The sequence below is a fragment of the Biomphalaria glabrata genome, chromosome 1 (assembly GCF_947242115.1).
Source record: "Biomphalaria glabrata chromosome 1, xgBioGlab47.1, whole genome shotgun sequence".
NCBI classification, from domain to species: domain Eukaryota; kingdom Metazoa; phylum Mollusca; class Gastropoda; family Planorbidae; genus Biomphalaria; species Biomphalaria glabrata.
In genome coordinates, this window is record NC_074711.1 from 959850 (window position 1) to 973891 (window position 14042).

General features: G+C 33.1%; 1 protein-coding gene across 2 annotated transcripts; it reads left to right on the forward strand.

The window, feature by feature from the left end:
- Positions 1 to 56: 56 nt before the first annotated feature.
- On the forward strand, positions 57 to 8754 carry LOC106050811 (protein TRC8 homolog). Of its 2 annotated transcripts, none has more exons than XM_056040204.1 (3): positions 57 to 197; positions 1104 to 1378; positions 2527 to 4256. In XM_056040204.1, the coding sequence occupies exons 2-3, from the start codon at positions 1150 to 1152 to the stop codon at positions 4209 to 4211; spliced, it is 1914 nt and encodes a 637-aa protein (XP_055896179.1). In that variant the 5' UTR covers positions 57 to 197; positions 1104 to 1149; the 3' UTR covers positions 4212 to 4256. The 2 variants fall into 2 exon arrangements, 1 of the variants encoding a protein (XP_055896179.1); XR_008779661.1 differs by lacking the exon at positions 57 to 197 and adding an exon at positions 7635 to 8754 and having other exon boundaries at positions 777 to 1378; positions 2527 to 4946.
- Positions 8755 to 14042: the final 5288 nt, after the last annotated feature.

The window sequence follows — 14042 nt, forward strand, 5'->3', positions numbered from 1 at the left end:
AATCTATAGACTAATTTTATGAAAACAAAATTTTTTAAAATCCGGTAACGACTAGATAGCAGGTTACGGAAAGAAAACATCATAATCATAGATCTAGATATTATTATTAAAATATTTAAATATAGATCTAGATTAGATTTTGAATAATAATATACTCTAAGATTACTCTATTACTACAGAGAGTCAATTTAGTATTAGTATTGACACCCTTACTTTCATTAACATATAGACATAGAATCTATATTTATATATTATATTATTTATTATATAAATATATATACTAGTTACTAGATACTATATTAACTATATACTAAACTTACTAAACTAAGTAGTAAGTTACTTAGGAGTGTAGTAAGTAATAATTATAACATTTACTAATTAAAGTAATTATGACTAATAATATTAATTAATTAATAATAATATTATAGCCTACTACTTATACTTATAGTAGTATAGAGAATAGACTGTCACTAATCACTAAGTGACTAAACTGTCACTAAACTCTAATTGACTATTAACGATTAATATTAATATAGGCATAGGTCTAGAGTCTAGATCCAGTCTATTTAGATCTAATCATCTAATCTAGATGATACAAGATGAAAAGTGCTAGACTAGAATTGACTAGATTTCACTAGATCTAGTTACAGTAACACTGATCACTGATACTAGTGATACACAGTAAAAATTATATTTTACACTTTTTAAGTGAAACCTTGTTCTAATGTTATAGAATCTAGATAAACTATTATAAATCAATTTCTGTACATCAGACTTCTAGAGGTAGAAAATAAGATTTAGAATTAGACTTATCATCATATATATGTATGTCTTGTCTTAGAAGGTTCTTACTCAGCTTCAGCCTACAGGTTTTAAGTTTAAGTCTTAGGACTCTTAGGTCTTGTAATTTTCAGATTTTATATAAACTCAGGAACCTAACAAAATTAACAGCCTACTAGACTCTTAAATATCTTATGGAGCTTGTAGCCTTAGTTTAGAAAATGTTAGAAAATTAGCAAAACTTTCATATTATATGAATATGAGGTTGGACCATAAATAGATTTAGATTAGTGACTGTGATTGATGTTTTCACCCCAAAACAGGTTGAAATGAATATATAAAAATTGAACAGATGTTCTTATTAAAGAAATGTCAAGCTTTAAAAAACTGTTTGTTGTTCTTGGGAGATTACCATTACTGTTTGGTGTGGACAGTACTTTGAAGGGAATTTTTATCAATGTCAATCTACTGGACTTAATGAGACACCATACTTCAACTTCAAGAGATTACCACGAACTCTACTCTACTGAAAATGTGATGCCAGATTATGTGCCTAGCTTTCTTTCACTATTTTTATGGTCTGCATTGCTTCTTACCAGTAAGTATTCAGACTAGAAAAGGCCCTGCCCTAAACCTTTAAACTAAGTTATATATGAGATTTGGAACCCTTGATAAGTGCAGATTATTATAGTTATCGATAAATATGTCAGTGCAAAATATTTCTTGGGCGTCCTAAGTAGTAAAGCTATTGCTTGGGTTGTCTATAGGTATATCCGATCTTATATATATATGTTATATATATAATATAGTTTTGAAATGTCTATGTAGTAAATATAAGTGTCTTAGGACTTTTGGCTCCTAAGAGCTATTAAACCCTAGTTTTAGATAGATTAAACTGGATTAGCCTGCCTGGATCTGTGGTATGCAAACTTTCATCTCACTGGCTCCGGTTTCGAACCTTACATCTATCCTTTGCTTTCCTACAGGATGTTGTAAAAAGTAATCATTTCTGAAGGAATATCAAAAGTATGAAACAATAACACACACACCCTTTCTTTCTTTTTTTTTTTCAATATCTTATGGTATGGATGATTTTATTTAAATATAATTTGAGAAACTGCAAATACAGGTACATTAAAACTCAGTACTAGATATGTAATAACTAATTAGTAATGTCTTAGTGTAACCTTGAAATATAACTAGACTATAACTTATCAACTTTCAAAGTATAAAATAAAAAGCAGCGAATTTGGAGATATTACTAAAAAAAACAGACATTATTTGAAATCAAAAAATTTTTTTTTTAATTTCCAGATATTTAAAACTCAGAAATATTCATCAGTGACATAAACATTGAGATGTTGTTTTTTTTCCTTTTAAACTATCATGGATTATGGGAGATTTGACTATTTTATATTAATGAAAAAAACATAAGTTTCAAACTTTAGAATTGAAAAAAATGTTACAATACCTTATGTTAGTTAGACTTATATATATATAAATAATATATTTGTATAACACATATATATATAAATTCATTCATTTTTTTTATTGATAAACATGAAAACTGCTTTCAGAAATGTTAGCATATAAGACATCTATTATCTATATTAGTTGGTCGCAATATGTACACACATGTAACTTAAAATATTTGTTAGTTTTTATTTCATGAATTAAAATGATTTTTTTTTTTTAAAATAATTTAACATGAAATTTGATTGACTCTGTTTCTTCTTTTTATTTCAGTCACTCTTCTGTTGGTGATCTTAATTTGCAGTCCGATCGATTCAATCCTTGAAGTATACGGTTGTTTACTCGGCTTTGGTCTGCTAGCTTTTTCTTTTCAATGCAACTATGGCTTGGTGAACAGAAAAGAATATTTACAACTATTCCATGAGAGTAGCAAGAACAATGCTACAACAAATGAAAATCAAGCCGCCACGCTGGTGTCCACTCCATCTATTATCATCAGCATTCTTACACAACTCTTCATTGTATTGTCTTTGGATCAGATATGCGCAGTAGGTTTGCGTAAAGTCTGTAAGGATCTTGTTGTCAGAACGGATATTGCTCTCTTTATTTCATTATCATTTCCAATTTTTTTACATGCTTTTCTAGACAACACTTCTGATGTTTATATGTGGTCCCCATTTATATCTCTTATTCTTCCACTAATTCTTCTAGCCATCCATTCCTTTTCTGTAATATCAACATTATTAAGTCTAATTATTCCTCCTGTTAGAGACATCAAACAGCATATCAGAGAAATGGGTTTGGATGGTGTTTTGCTCAGAGTTATGGAAAAAGCTAACCTGGTCTGGTTGTTGAGGGTGTTCTTTTTCACTAAAGTTTCTTATAGCATACTAGTGTCAAAAGTACTTAGAGAATGTACCTCTTTTGAAAATCTCACTTGGTCAGAAGTTTGTGAAGTCTTTTGTTTGCTTGCTTTGGAAGTGCTCCACAATATGTGTGAAACAATTCTTTCAGTCATGAGTATGGCTAGCATAATCAGTGTAATAAGTGGCTGGTGCTTACGGCTTATCTATCATATCGTTGGAGCCTATGATGAAGAAGAAAGTCTTCAACCAGCTGTTTCTGGTTTTCTCTTTGTTCTTCTAGCCATGCAGACAGGCATAACAAGTATTACTAATGAAGCCAGACTTCAGTTGCTTTTTCAAAATTGTGTGCTACTATTGGTAGCCAACCAACATTTTATCCAAACTGTTGCGGCAGATCTATTACTTAAAGCTAGTAGTGAAGATGTAGTGGTGAAAAAACATGTCCGACCTATGTTGCCTTATTTACTGTTTTTTTCTTTTCCCTTTATAGTGGTGCTGCGTCTGTGGCAATATCCCTTTCGACTCTCCTGGTTGCTAGCTATATCTGCTTTTAGTTTAGAACTCATTATAAAGTCCATTATGAGTCTGTCTGTTTATACACTCAATATGCTTCATTCCCATACTCAGTATTTCCAAGAGACAATAGAGGACTGTATTTTTTATGTCAAAGCTGTGTGTGGAAGTTTAGAATTTATATGTGGAATTTTTCTTTTTCTAAATGGTGCTTACATATTTGTTTTTGAATCTGGAGGTATCATACGATTTGTTATGATGATGATTCACTTATACTGCAATATCTATCAAACTGCAGTTAAAGCCTTGGCTACATACAGGCTCAGGCAGTCTGCTTGGCAAAAAGTCAATCACCTGAAGGCTGCCAGCCAGGAACAGTTAGATGAGAACAATGATATTTGTCCAATTTGTTACCAGGAAATGAAAGAAGCTGTAGTAATTCAGTGTTCACATGTCTTCCACAAACACTGCCTGCAGAAATGGCTGTTCATTCAGGAAACCTGCCCACTGTGTCACACTGACCTGAGGGAAGATGCACCAGCACAATCAAACAACACCCAAGGTGGCCTTGCCAGATAACAGTTGTTTTCTGTCAAACACAGTTAGATCTATGCAATGTTTATTTTTTAAGAAAGATAAATAAGACTTTAAATTACTTAATATTATAGCTCTAAAGTATTTATTTATTTCATGTACTGGTATCATGATTTATTATGACTGTTATTATTTAGTTGTATACCAAATAAATAACCTGACTATGCATTGTTTTAGTATACATTTAGGTAAATGACCTACACAAACTTTTTCAAGCACTATCTGTTTTTAGATATGTTTTCAAATCATGTTCTTCAAAATATACTATTAATAGTCTGGTTGTTGGTGTACTATTTGATACAGATGTTTATTCATTAGTTTTATTCATTATAAGTATATATTATTCGAATGGTTGTCTTCTATGCTAGAGAGATAGTAAATAATTAAGCATAATGCTTATAAACAGCTCTATGTTCCCCGATAGCCTCTTCTCACACAGTAGCATAGCTAATCTTCATTTAACGCACCATAATGCTCTGTTATTAATGTCTGCCTCGCTCAGTTTCCTTTGTTCTACAATAACTTCATTTGTTCATGGAGTCTCCTGTCCTCCGAGGCTTTTTCTACATTTCAAAACAACCGTAATTGATACCATGTAAATATCTGACTGAAATGGTTCTAATTTATTTTCCTGCTAGTCCCTACATGTTGAATGTACAGCATTTGGTAGCCCCTGTGAATGTGTTGTAGAAGGACTTAGTGTTCTAAAATAAACTTTAGGTTAAGTTGTAGAAGGACTTAGTGTTCTAAAATAAACTTTAGGTTAAGTTGTAGAAGGACTTAGTGATCTAAAATAAACTTTAGGTTAAGTTGTAGAAGGACTTAGTGTTCTAAAATAAACTTTAGGTTAAGTTGTAGAAGGACTTAGTGATCTAAAATAAACTTTAGGTTAAGTTGTAGAAGGACTTAGTGTTCTAAAATAAACTTTAGGTTAAGTTGTAGAAGGACTTAGTGTTCTAAAATAATCTTTAGGTTAAGTTGTAGAAGGACTTAGTGTTCTAAAATAAACTTTAGGTTAAGTTGTAGAAGGACTTAGTGATCTAAAATAAACTTTAGGTTAAGTTGTAGAAGGACTTAGTGTTCTAAAATAAACTTTAGGTTAAGTTGTAGAAGGACTTAGTGTTCTAAAATAATCTTTAGGTTAAGTTGTAGAAGGACTTAGTGTTCTAAAATAAACTTTAGGTTAAGTTGTAGAAGGACTTAGTGTTCTAAAATAAACTTTAGGTTAAGTTGTAGAAGGACTTAGTGTTCTAAAATAAACTTTAGGTTAAGTTGTAGAAGGACTTAGTGATCTAAAATAAACTTTAGGTTAAGTTGTAGAAGGACTTAGTGTTCTAAAATAATCTTTAGGTTAAGTTGTAGAAGGACTTAGTGTTCTAAAATAATCTTTAGGTTAAGTTGTAGAAGGACTTAGTGTTCTAAAATAAACTTTAGGTTAAGTTGTAGAAGGACTTAGTGTTCTAAAATAAACTTTAGGTTAAGTTGTAGAAGGACTTAGTGTTCTAAAATAAACTTTAGGTTAAGTTGTAGAAGGACTTAGTGATCTAAAATAAACTTTAGGTTAAGTTGTAGAAGGACTTAGTGTTCTAAAATAAACTTTAGGTTAAGTTGTAGAAGGACTTAGTGTTCTAAAATAATCTTTAGGTTAAGTTGTAGAAGGACTTAGTGTTCTAAAATAAACTTTAGGTTAAGTTGTAGAAGGACTTAGTGTTCTAAAATAAACTTTAGGTTAAGTTGTAGAAGGACTTAGTGTTCTAAAATAAACTTTAGGTTAAGTTGTAGAAGGACTTAGTGATCTAAAATAAACTTTAGGTTAAGTTGTAGAAGGACTTAGTGTTCTAAAATAAACTTTAGGTTAAGTTGTAGAAGGACTTAGTGTTCTAAAATAAACTTTAGGTTAAGTTGTAGAAGGACTTAGTGTTCTAAAATAAACTTTAGGTTAAGTTGTAGAAGGACTTAGTGTTCTAAAATAAACTTTAGGTTAAGTTGTAGAAGGACTTAGTGTTCTAAAATAAACTTTAGGTTAAGTTGTAGAAGGACTTAGTGATCTAAAATAAACTTTAGGTTAAGTTGTAGAAGGACTTAGTGATCTAAAATAAACTTTAGGTTAAGTTGTAGAAGGACTTAGTGTTCTAAAATAAACTTTAGGTTAAGTTGTAGAAGGACTTAGTGATCTAAAATAAACTTTAGGTTAAGTTGTAGAAGGACTTAGTGTTCTAAAATAAACTTTAGGTTAAGTTGTAGAAGGACTTAGTGTTCTAAAATAATCTTTAGGTTAAGTTGTAGAAGGACTTAGTGTTCTAAAATAAACTTTAGGTTAAGTTGTAGAAGGACTTAGTGATCTAAAATAAACTTTAGGTTAAGTTGTAGAAGGACTTAGTGTTCTAAAATAAACTTTAGGTTAAGTTGTAGAAGGACTTAGTGTTCTAAAATAATCTTTAGGTTAAGTTGTAGAAGGACTTAGTGTTCTAAAATAAACTTTAGGTTAAGTTGTAGAAGGACTTAGTGTTCTAAAATAAACTTTAGGTTAAGTTGTAGAAGGACTTAGTGTTCTAAAATAAACTTTAGGTTAAGTTGTAGAAGGACTTAGTGATCTAAAATAAACTTTAGGTTAAGTTGTAGAAGGACTTAGTGTTCTAAAATAATCTTTAGGTTAAGTTGTAGAAGGACTTAGTGTTCTAAAATAATCTTTAGGTTAAGTTGTAGAAGGACTTAGTGTTCTAAAATAAACTTTAGGTTAAGTTGTAGAAGGACTTAGTGTTCTAAAATAAACTTTAGGTTAAGTTGTAGAAGGACTTAGTGTTCTAAAATAAACTTTAGGTTAAGTTGTAGAAGGACTTAGTGATCTAAAATAAACTTTAGGTTAAGTTGTAGAAGGACTTAGTGTTCTAAAATAAACTTTAGGTTAAGTTGTAGAAGGACTTAGTGTTCTAAAATAATCTTTAGGTTAAGTTGTAGAAGGACTTAGTGTTCTAAAATAAACTTTAGGTTAAGTTGTAGAAGGACTTAGTGTTCTAAAATAAACTTTAGGTTAAGTTGTAGAAGGACTTAGTGTTCTAAAATAAACTTTAGGTTAAGTTGTAGAAGGACTTAGTGATCTAAAATAAACTTTAGGTTAAGTTGTAGAAGGACTTAGTGTTCTAAAATAAACTTTAGGTTAAGTTGTAGAAGGACTTAGTGTTCTAAAATAAACTTTAGGTTAAGTTGTAGAAGGACTTAGTGTTCTAAAATAAACTTTAGGTTAAGTTGTAGAAGGACTTAGTGTTCTAAAATAAACTTTAGGTTAAGTTGTAGAAGGACTTAGTGTTCTAAAATAAACTTTAGGTTAAGTTGTAGAAGGACTTAGTGATCTAAAATAAACTTTAGGTTAAGTTGTAGAAGGACTTAGTGATCTAAAATAAACTTTAGGTTAAGTCACATGTTGAAAACAAAGTTGCTGTTGACATTGTTGCCTGTGTTTCTATAAGTCTAAAGCATTTTGGTATACAATTTATACTCAGTTATATCTAAATTGATTTAATTTATATTTTGGACATGGTAGTTTGTTTGTTATTTTCTTTATACAGTGTTTCATATTTTGTGCATAATTAGATTAACCAGAGATTGTATTTCAATGGAAATAATTTTGTCACTATGTATTCTAATTATAATCTCAAGTTTATGACAGTCATAAAGATCTTGATTTTATCACTTAAGTTTATTTGTATGTAGCACATCTTGATGCCAAGAAGCTGGATATTAATGGAAACATTGTTAGATCTTTGTTGTAATACCGGTGATGCTTATTTTATCACTAGACCTGATGAAGAGTTCTAGAATTGTACAAGTAAACTTTAATGAATGAAATAGTTTTTTTGTAAAGAAGTCATGTTTAATATAGACAGACATGAACCGTAAACATTTAGCCAAATTGGCAGGCCTGTAAGGTCAGTTTCAAAATATGCTCCGACAAAATCATATACAAAGCAGTGATTACTTGCACATCACGTTTTGTAATTCTGTTGGACATGACACTTTCAGGTGTTTCAATAAAAAAAAAAAAATAGATCATCATTTCCCCTACCAGGCTGCAGACATCTTTAGAAAGAATCACACTGTAATATATAATATATAGATAGGTTACATTAGTTTCCAGTGTATTGTGGGTGGGTTTACATTTCCAGTGTATTGTGGGTGGGTTTACATTTACCATGTGCCTTACAGACTTCTAGAAAAGATTTTCTTTTGGTTCTTTTACTGAGGTAGGAGACTTATATTTGATTTTATCAAATGCATCTCATCCGTACCTCTAAACTGCTTCTTTTAATGAATCTGTTGAACTGACGTGAACTTTTGTGTCTAGGGAAATGAGAATAGAAATCAGTTGTACAGGATGAATTATGTTTGAATGCTTTTGGTCAGTTGTATTGTTATTGACTGTTACGTTCAAATGAGTATCTTGAAACTTGTCTGTGTGTTTGTGAAGACACAAGTCACGCATCAGTGATTTATTGTCAACTGTGATCTAAATAAACGTTTGCTCACTTCATTTGTTCCTTGGCTTCTCATCAATAGAAAGTGTTCTAGTCATATGTAGATATGGCTGATAACAGGAATTCATATGTAGATATGGCTGATAACAGGAATTCATATGTAGATATGGCTGATAACAGGAATTCATATGTAGATATGGCTGGTAACAGGAATTCATATGTAGATATGGCTGGTAACAGGAATTCATATGTAGATATGGCTGATAACAGGAATTCATATGTAGATAAGGCTGATAACAGGAATTCATATGTAGATATGGCTGATAACAGGAATTCATATGTAGATATGGCTGGTAACAGGAATTCATATGTAGATATGGCTGGTAACAGGAATTCATATGTAGATATGGCTGATAACAGGAATTCATATGTAGATATGGCTGATAACAGGAATTCATATGTAGATATGGCTGGTAACAGGAATTCATATGTAGATATGGCTGGTAACAGGAATTCATATGTAGATATGGCTGATAACAGGAATAGTTAAAGTATTGTTGCATATACACTGCTGGTTCATGGTTTGGTTAGTAGAGAGAAGTAATGACTAGACAAACACGTACCTGAAGGTCTGCTATTCAATTTTCCCTCCGATGTTTATTTACTTTGCTTTTTATATCTCGACCAATGGTGACCATGTATAGTATCAAGGATATTAATCTTATTACCAAAACAAAAAAAAATATTCTAGTGTTTATTCTAGTTTGTTTTTAAAATATAGACAAATAAAAGAATGTCCCAGATAATTACTTCAGTTAGCCTAATTTTAAAGTATCTAACATATACATACATCTCTTACATTGTGGTCAGATAAGCTGTAGGCCTATATAAAAGACTTAATATTTAGAAATGAGTGTACCGGTATTTGTTAGCAGACCCCGAAAGGGTGAAAAGCCGATTTTACCATCATAAAAGAGATTCAATACAAAACACCGATAGCAAAAACAAACACAAAAACTCTTGACTCCTGGCAATCAAATCATTAAACAGAAACTATCTGATATAAACTTCTCACGTGTAAATTATGAGTGTGAATGTTGGCCTATATATTTTGTTTCTTTTCTGTAGTTACAATTTTTGTTTGGTGTAAATATAAAAATATTTTGTATTGGTATGGCTGCTGGCTGACAACTGGTAGCTGCAGCCAGAGCCCAAACGAGTTCAGTGCTGATCTATTGCTAGTCGAACTGGCCGACTTCTGTGGTGAATGTTCATGTGTGGCTGAGTAGGCCTACTATAAACCGTTTGGCTATCTCGAGTTTGCATGCAAAATATAGACCAGGGATTTTAAATTAATTTGACTCAGCTGAGTTGTGTTTACTAAGCGCCCAGACTCCACGAAACTTCCTCCCAGATATCACCTTCCCCCACGAGTCCACAAAGATTAGAATATAGCGCATTGAGCCTGTTATCTGAGAACGAAAGAGGCTCTTTATAACAGCAATGGCAATTATTTTTGTGTAAATACCTGTAACGGTAATAAATAAATTTAATTTTATATCGATCTAGCTGTCCTATTTGTATGTTCTGGCGGCTTACGCCACTCCCCCTTGGACTAAACAATGAGTTTGGTGATAGTATACTGTGATGTGAGGCAAACATCTCATCATTATTTGCTCTATGAACTCAGAATATTTTTGCAATATTTGTCAGCTTCTTGGGCTATTATAAGAATTAATATAACAGCAGAGATAGGCCTACCTAATACAAGACCGATATATTGAGATAGAAAGACGCAGGAAAACACGCAAAATATTCAAGCAGCAACACACCATATCACTGTTGTGAACACATTCTCAAGAAATATAGGCCTTACGTATCAACGATTTCGTCTCATTCACCCGTCTAAAATTAAAACAGAAGCATACAACAATTGAAGAAGGCCTGACATAAAAACAATAGTCTGTATAGTAGCTTACAGGTTTAAAACCAGCTCCCATCTGGAGATCGAAAGCTTTTAAAGATAACATAACAGGCATGTTCTAAGTAAGTTATAACATTGAGGGCTATTGCAATTGTGCAAATAATAAAAGATTCCTGTAATAGAAGCGAACTTACAGCAAAGGGACTTAACTAAACTTCTGCCAATAACCATTACACAGTTCTCTCTCTCGTTCTCTCTATTTCTTCCTAGAAAGAATCACACAAGGGAGGATTACGGATAAGTCAGGTCTGTAATATACAAGTCAAAGTGTCAAGAGAGTCTGCCATGGGTCAAGTCCCCGATACAGCCATATATATATAGGCCTATATTATTTGTGTCTGGGTGAAAATAGCCTCCAATGTAAGAATACATTGTTTAGGTTGGCTGTATGCGGTAGGTATAGGCGAGGGACAATTGTTCTGTAGTCTCAATGGTCCCGGGTTCATACCCATTGTAACACATATGTTATGGTCAATGCCCGAAGTGTGTCCGAATCGGGAAGGGGCTGGGGAGAGAATGTATAATATAATATATACTTTAGTTAAGTATACTATAGAATAGTGATAAAACAAACTATGTTAATTATATACAGATTTGTGTTTTTATAAATTATCGTCAGATCCTCCGCGCGAAAAAAGGATACGACAAAACGTCGCGCCCCCTTTTCACTTTATTTTTTTTTTGCCTCAGTTTCTGTGTCTTCTTCCAACCTGCATCACAGTCAAGTGGGAAACAGATGAGTCTCTCATTACGTCATTTTACGCGACACACATTGTATAGTTCTGCCGCCTTAATGATACTAGTTCAAGGTCACTAGAATGAAAGTCTGGAGTGGATTACTTGCTATCGTCTGGAAATAACAAACGTGAGCCGCACGCGCTTTTTGTTTAGCCTGATCAAAATCTATCGCAATTTTAAACAAACGAAGTGCTAAGAAAGAAAGATGTTTTCTATACAAAGATATTTGAACGAACTTAAACAAGACTGTAAGCCTACTTCTGTATAGGAAGAGTCTTTTGATAACAGTCTAGACCAGTGATGCCCAACCTAATTCGGCCCGCGGGCCATTATAATTTCCTACACTCGTCTCGCGGGCCACATGAACGAAAAGTTATAAAATGAAATGAAATTGTTCTGAAACTATTTTGGTAGAAACCTATGGTTTTGATACTTAATTAATAGGTTATTTGACAATTACATTTTTTTTTACGCATCAGACTCTATCATTATCTCTCTACTTCAATGTGAGCAACACCGGCTCATGCTGTGGTCTCTCTTTTTGATAAATAGTTCCATGGATCCTCCAATCATGGGCGTAGCCAGGGGGGGGTTTTTGGGGTTCAAACCCCCCCCGAAATGAAATCCCCCCCCCCGAAGGGGTGGAGTCGGAATTTAGTTACTGATTTTTTGCTTTGATTTTGTTTATTTTGGTGATATTTTAATACTAAACCATCACTTGCCCCAGCACAACCAAAGGGGTTTTGAGTTTAAAACCCCCTACCAGTGGGGTTCGAGTTTAAAACCCCCTACCAGGGTGGTTCGAGTTTAAAACCCCTACCAGAGGGGTTCGAGTTAAAAAAAAACCTACTAGGGGTTTTGAGTTTAAAACCCCCTACCAGGGGTTTTGAGTTTTAAACAGTTAACTCCCCCTCTTCTATAAAAGAAAACAAAAAAAAATGCAAACGAAAATCCCCTAATTCCAAGAGCACAGTTAAAGAAAATTTTGATTTTAAAACCCCGTCTAAAATTTACGATAAACCCCCTTTTTAATATAAAAAAAAAGCTAATTACGCACTCAAAATGATATGAGCGTAGCTAAATGGGTTTTGACTCAGTTTTGAGTTTAAACCCCACTTCAGCGGAGTTTGAAGGTAAAAATTACCTCTTTAATAATAAAAACTAAGCAAATTGTTTACTAAAAATGTTATGAGTGTAGTCAAAGGGGTTTTGAGTTTAAACTCCCCTCCAGTGGAGTTTGAAGCTAAAAAGTACCTCTTCAATATAAATAAAAGAAAATTACTCACTCTAAAATCTATGAGCGCAGTAAAAGGGGTTTTAAGTTTGGTTTGAGGATAAATTTAAATACATCTTCTGTGTAAGAAAAAAAGCAAATTACGCACTCAAAATGCTATGAACGTTGCCGAAAGGGGTTTTGAGTTTAAACCCCCATTCAGAGGGGTTTGGTGCTAAAAATACATCTTCAATATAAAAAAAAAAGCAAATTACACACTAAAATTATTTGAGCGTAGCCAAGCCAATCGGGGGTTTTGAGTTTAAACTCTTCTTCTACAGATGTCTTTTTTTTTTAAAGTTTAAAACCCCTCCAGATGGTTTTGAGTTTAAGATCCCCCTACAGAGCATTTTGAGATGGAAAACCCCCAACAGAAGACTTTGACGTTAAAACTTCTCTTTTCGATATAAAATCTAAAGCAAACTACAGTCACTTAATTCCAAGAGCGTATTCAAGAGAGGTTACACATTTTTACCAGTGGCAGGGCTCCATTAATAAACTGCAGTGAATAGTCATCTACCAAAATCGAAAAACACTAAATGTAGCTCAACAAAGATGGCCAAGACAGATTTTAGGAGTCATTTATAGAGATCGGGTCTAAATCAAGGAAATCCTGTGCCGAACTGGGAGTCGACCTCTTAGTAAGATTGTGAGAGAACGACGCATGAGGTTTGCGGGACATGTTCTCCGACAAAATGAATTACGCATAAGAAGAGTTGCAATGATATCCTAGTACAACTTGACGCCACTCATTCATGGAGGTCCTCAAGGTAGGTGGGAAGAGGCTTCAGACATTACCAGTGACAGATTTTTATGAAAACAGCTTGATGTCAAATGCTCCGAACGGCGTGGGAGGGTCTAAGTCAGTAAGAATAACACATTAGGTTTTTGAAATAGAACTTTTTAATAGCAGGAAAATGCACTGTAGATACCTCAGAATATGCATTTTGTTGGTTTTCAATACCAGAAATAGTGCTTGGCTCCTAGCGCTCCCCCAGACCCCTTTGCTAGTAATGGCGGAGAATCTACAATTTTTCCACTAACTCATGGAAGAACCTATTCTAGGACACAATAAACGTCTTCCGAAAGAATGAAGGGTCAGAATGTAATAAAGATTTTGTACGCACACGCACACACACATAATAAATCCATATAATTTTTTTTTCGAAAGGGGGGGGGGGTCGGGGGGGGAGAACAAAATCCCCCCCCCAAACCCCCCCCGAAAAAAAATCCTGGCTACGCCCATGCCTCCAATATCTAAGCATAGTTTAACCATTTTTTATTCGCGGCTCAAACCTAGAATGCCACCATATTAATTTTGTAATGCCGTTTTTATATTGTTGTTTTAT

Excerpts from the sequence above, each read along its gene's own strand:
- LOC106050811 (XM_056040204.1), top strand. The coding sequence starts at position 1,150 with ATGTCAAGCTTTAAAAAACTGTTTGTTGTTCTTGGGAGATTACCATTA. Across the intron at positions 1,379-2,526 it reads GTCTGCATTGCTTCTTACCA|TCACTCTTCTGTTGGTGATC; the intron begins GTAAGTATTCAG and ends TTTTTATTTCAG.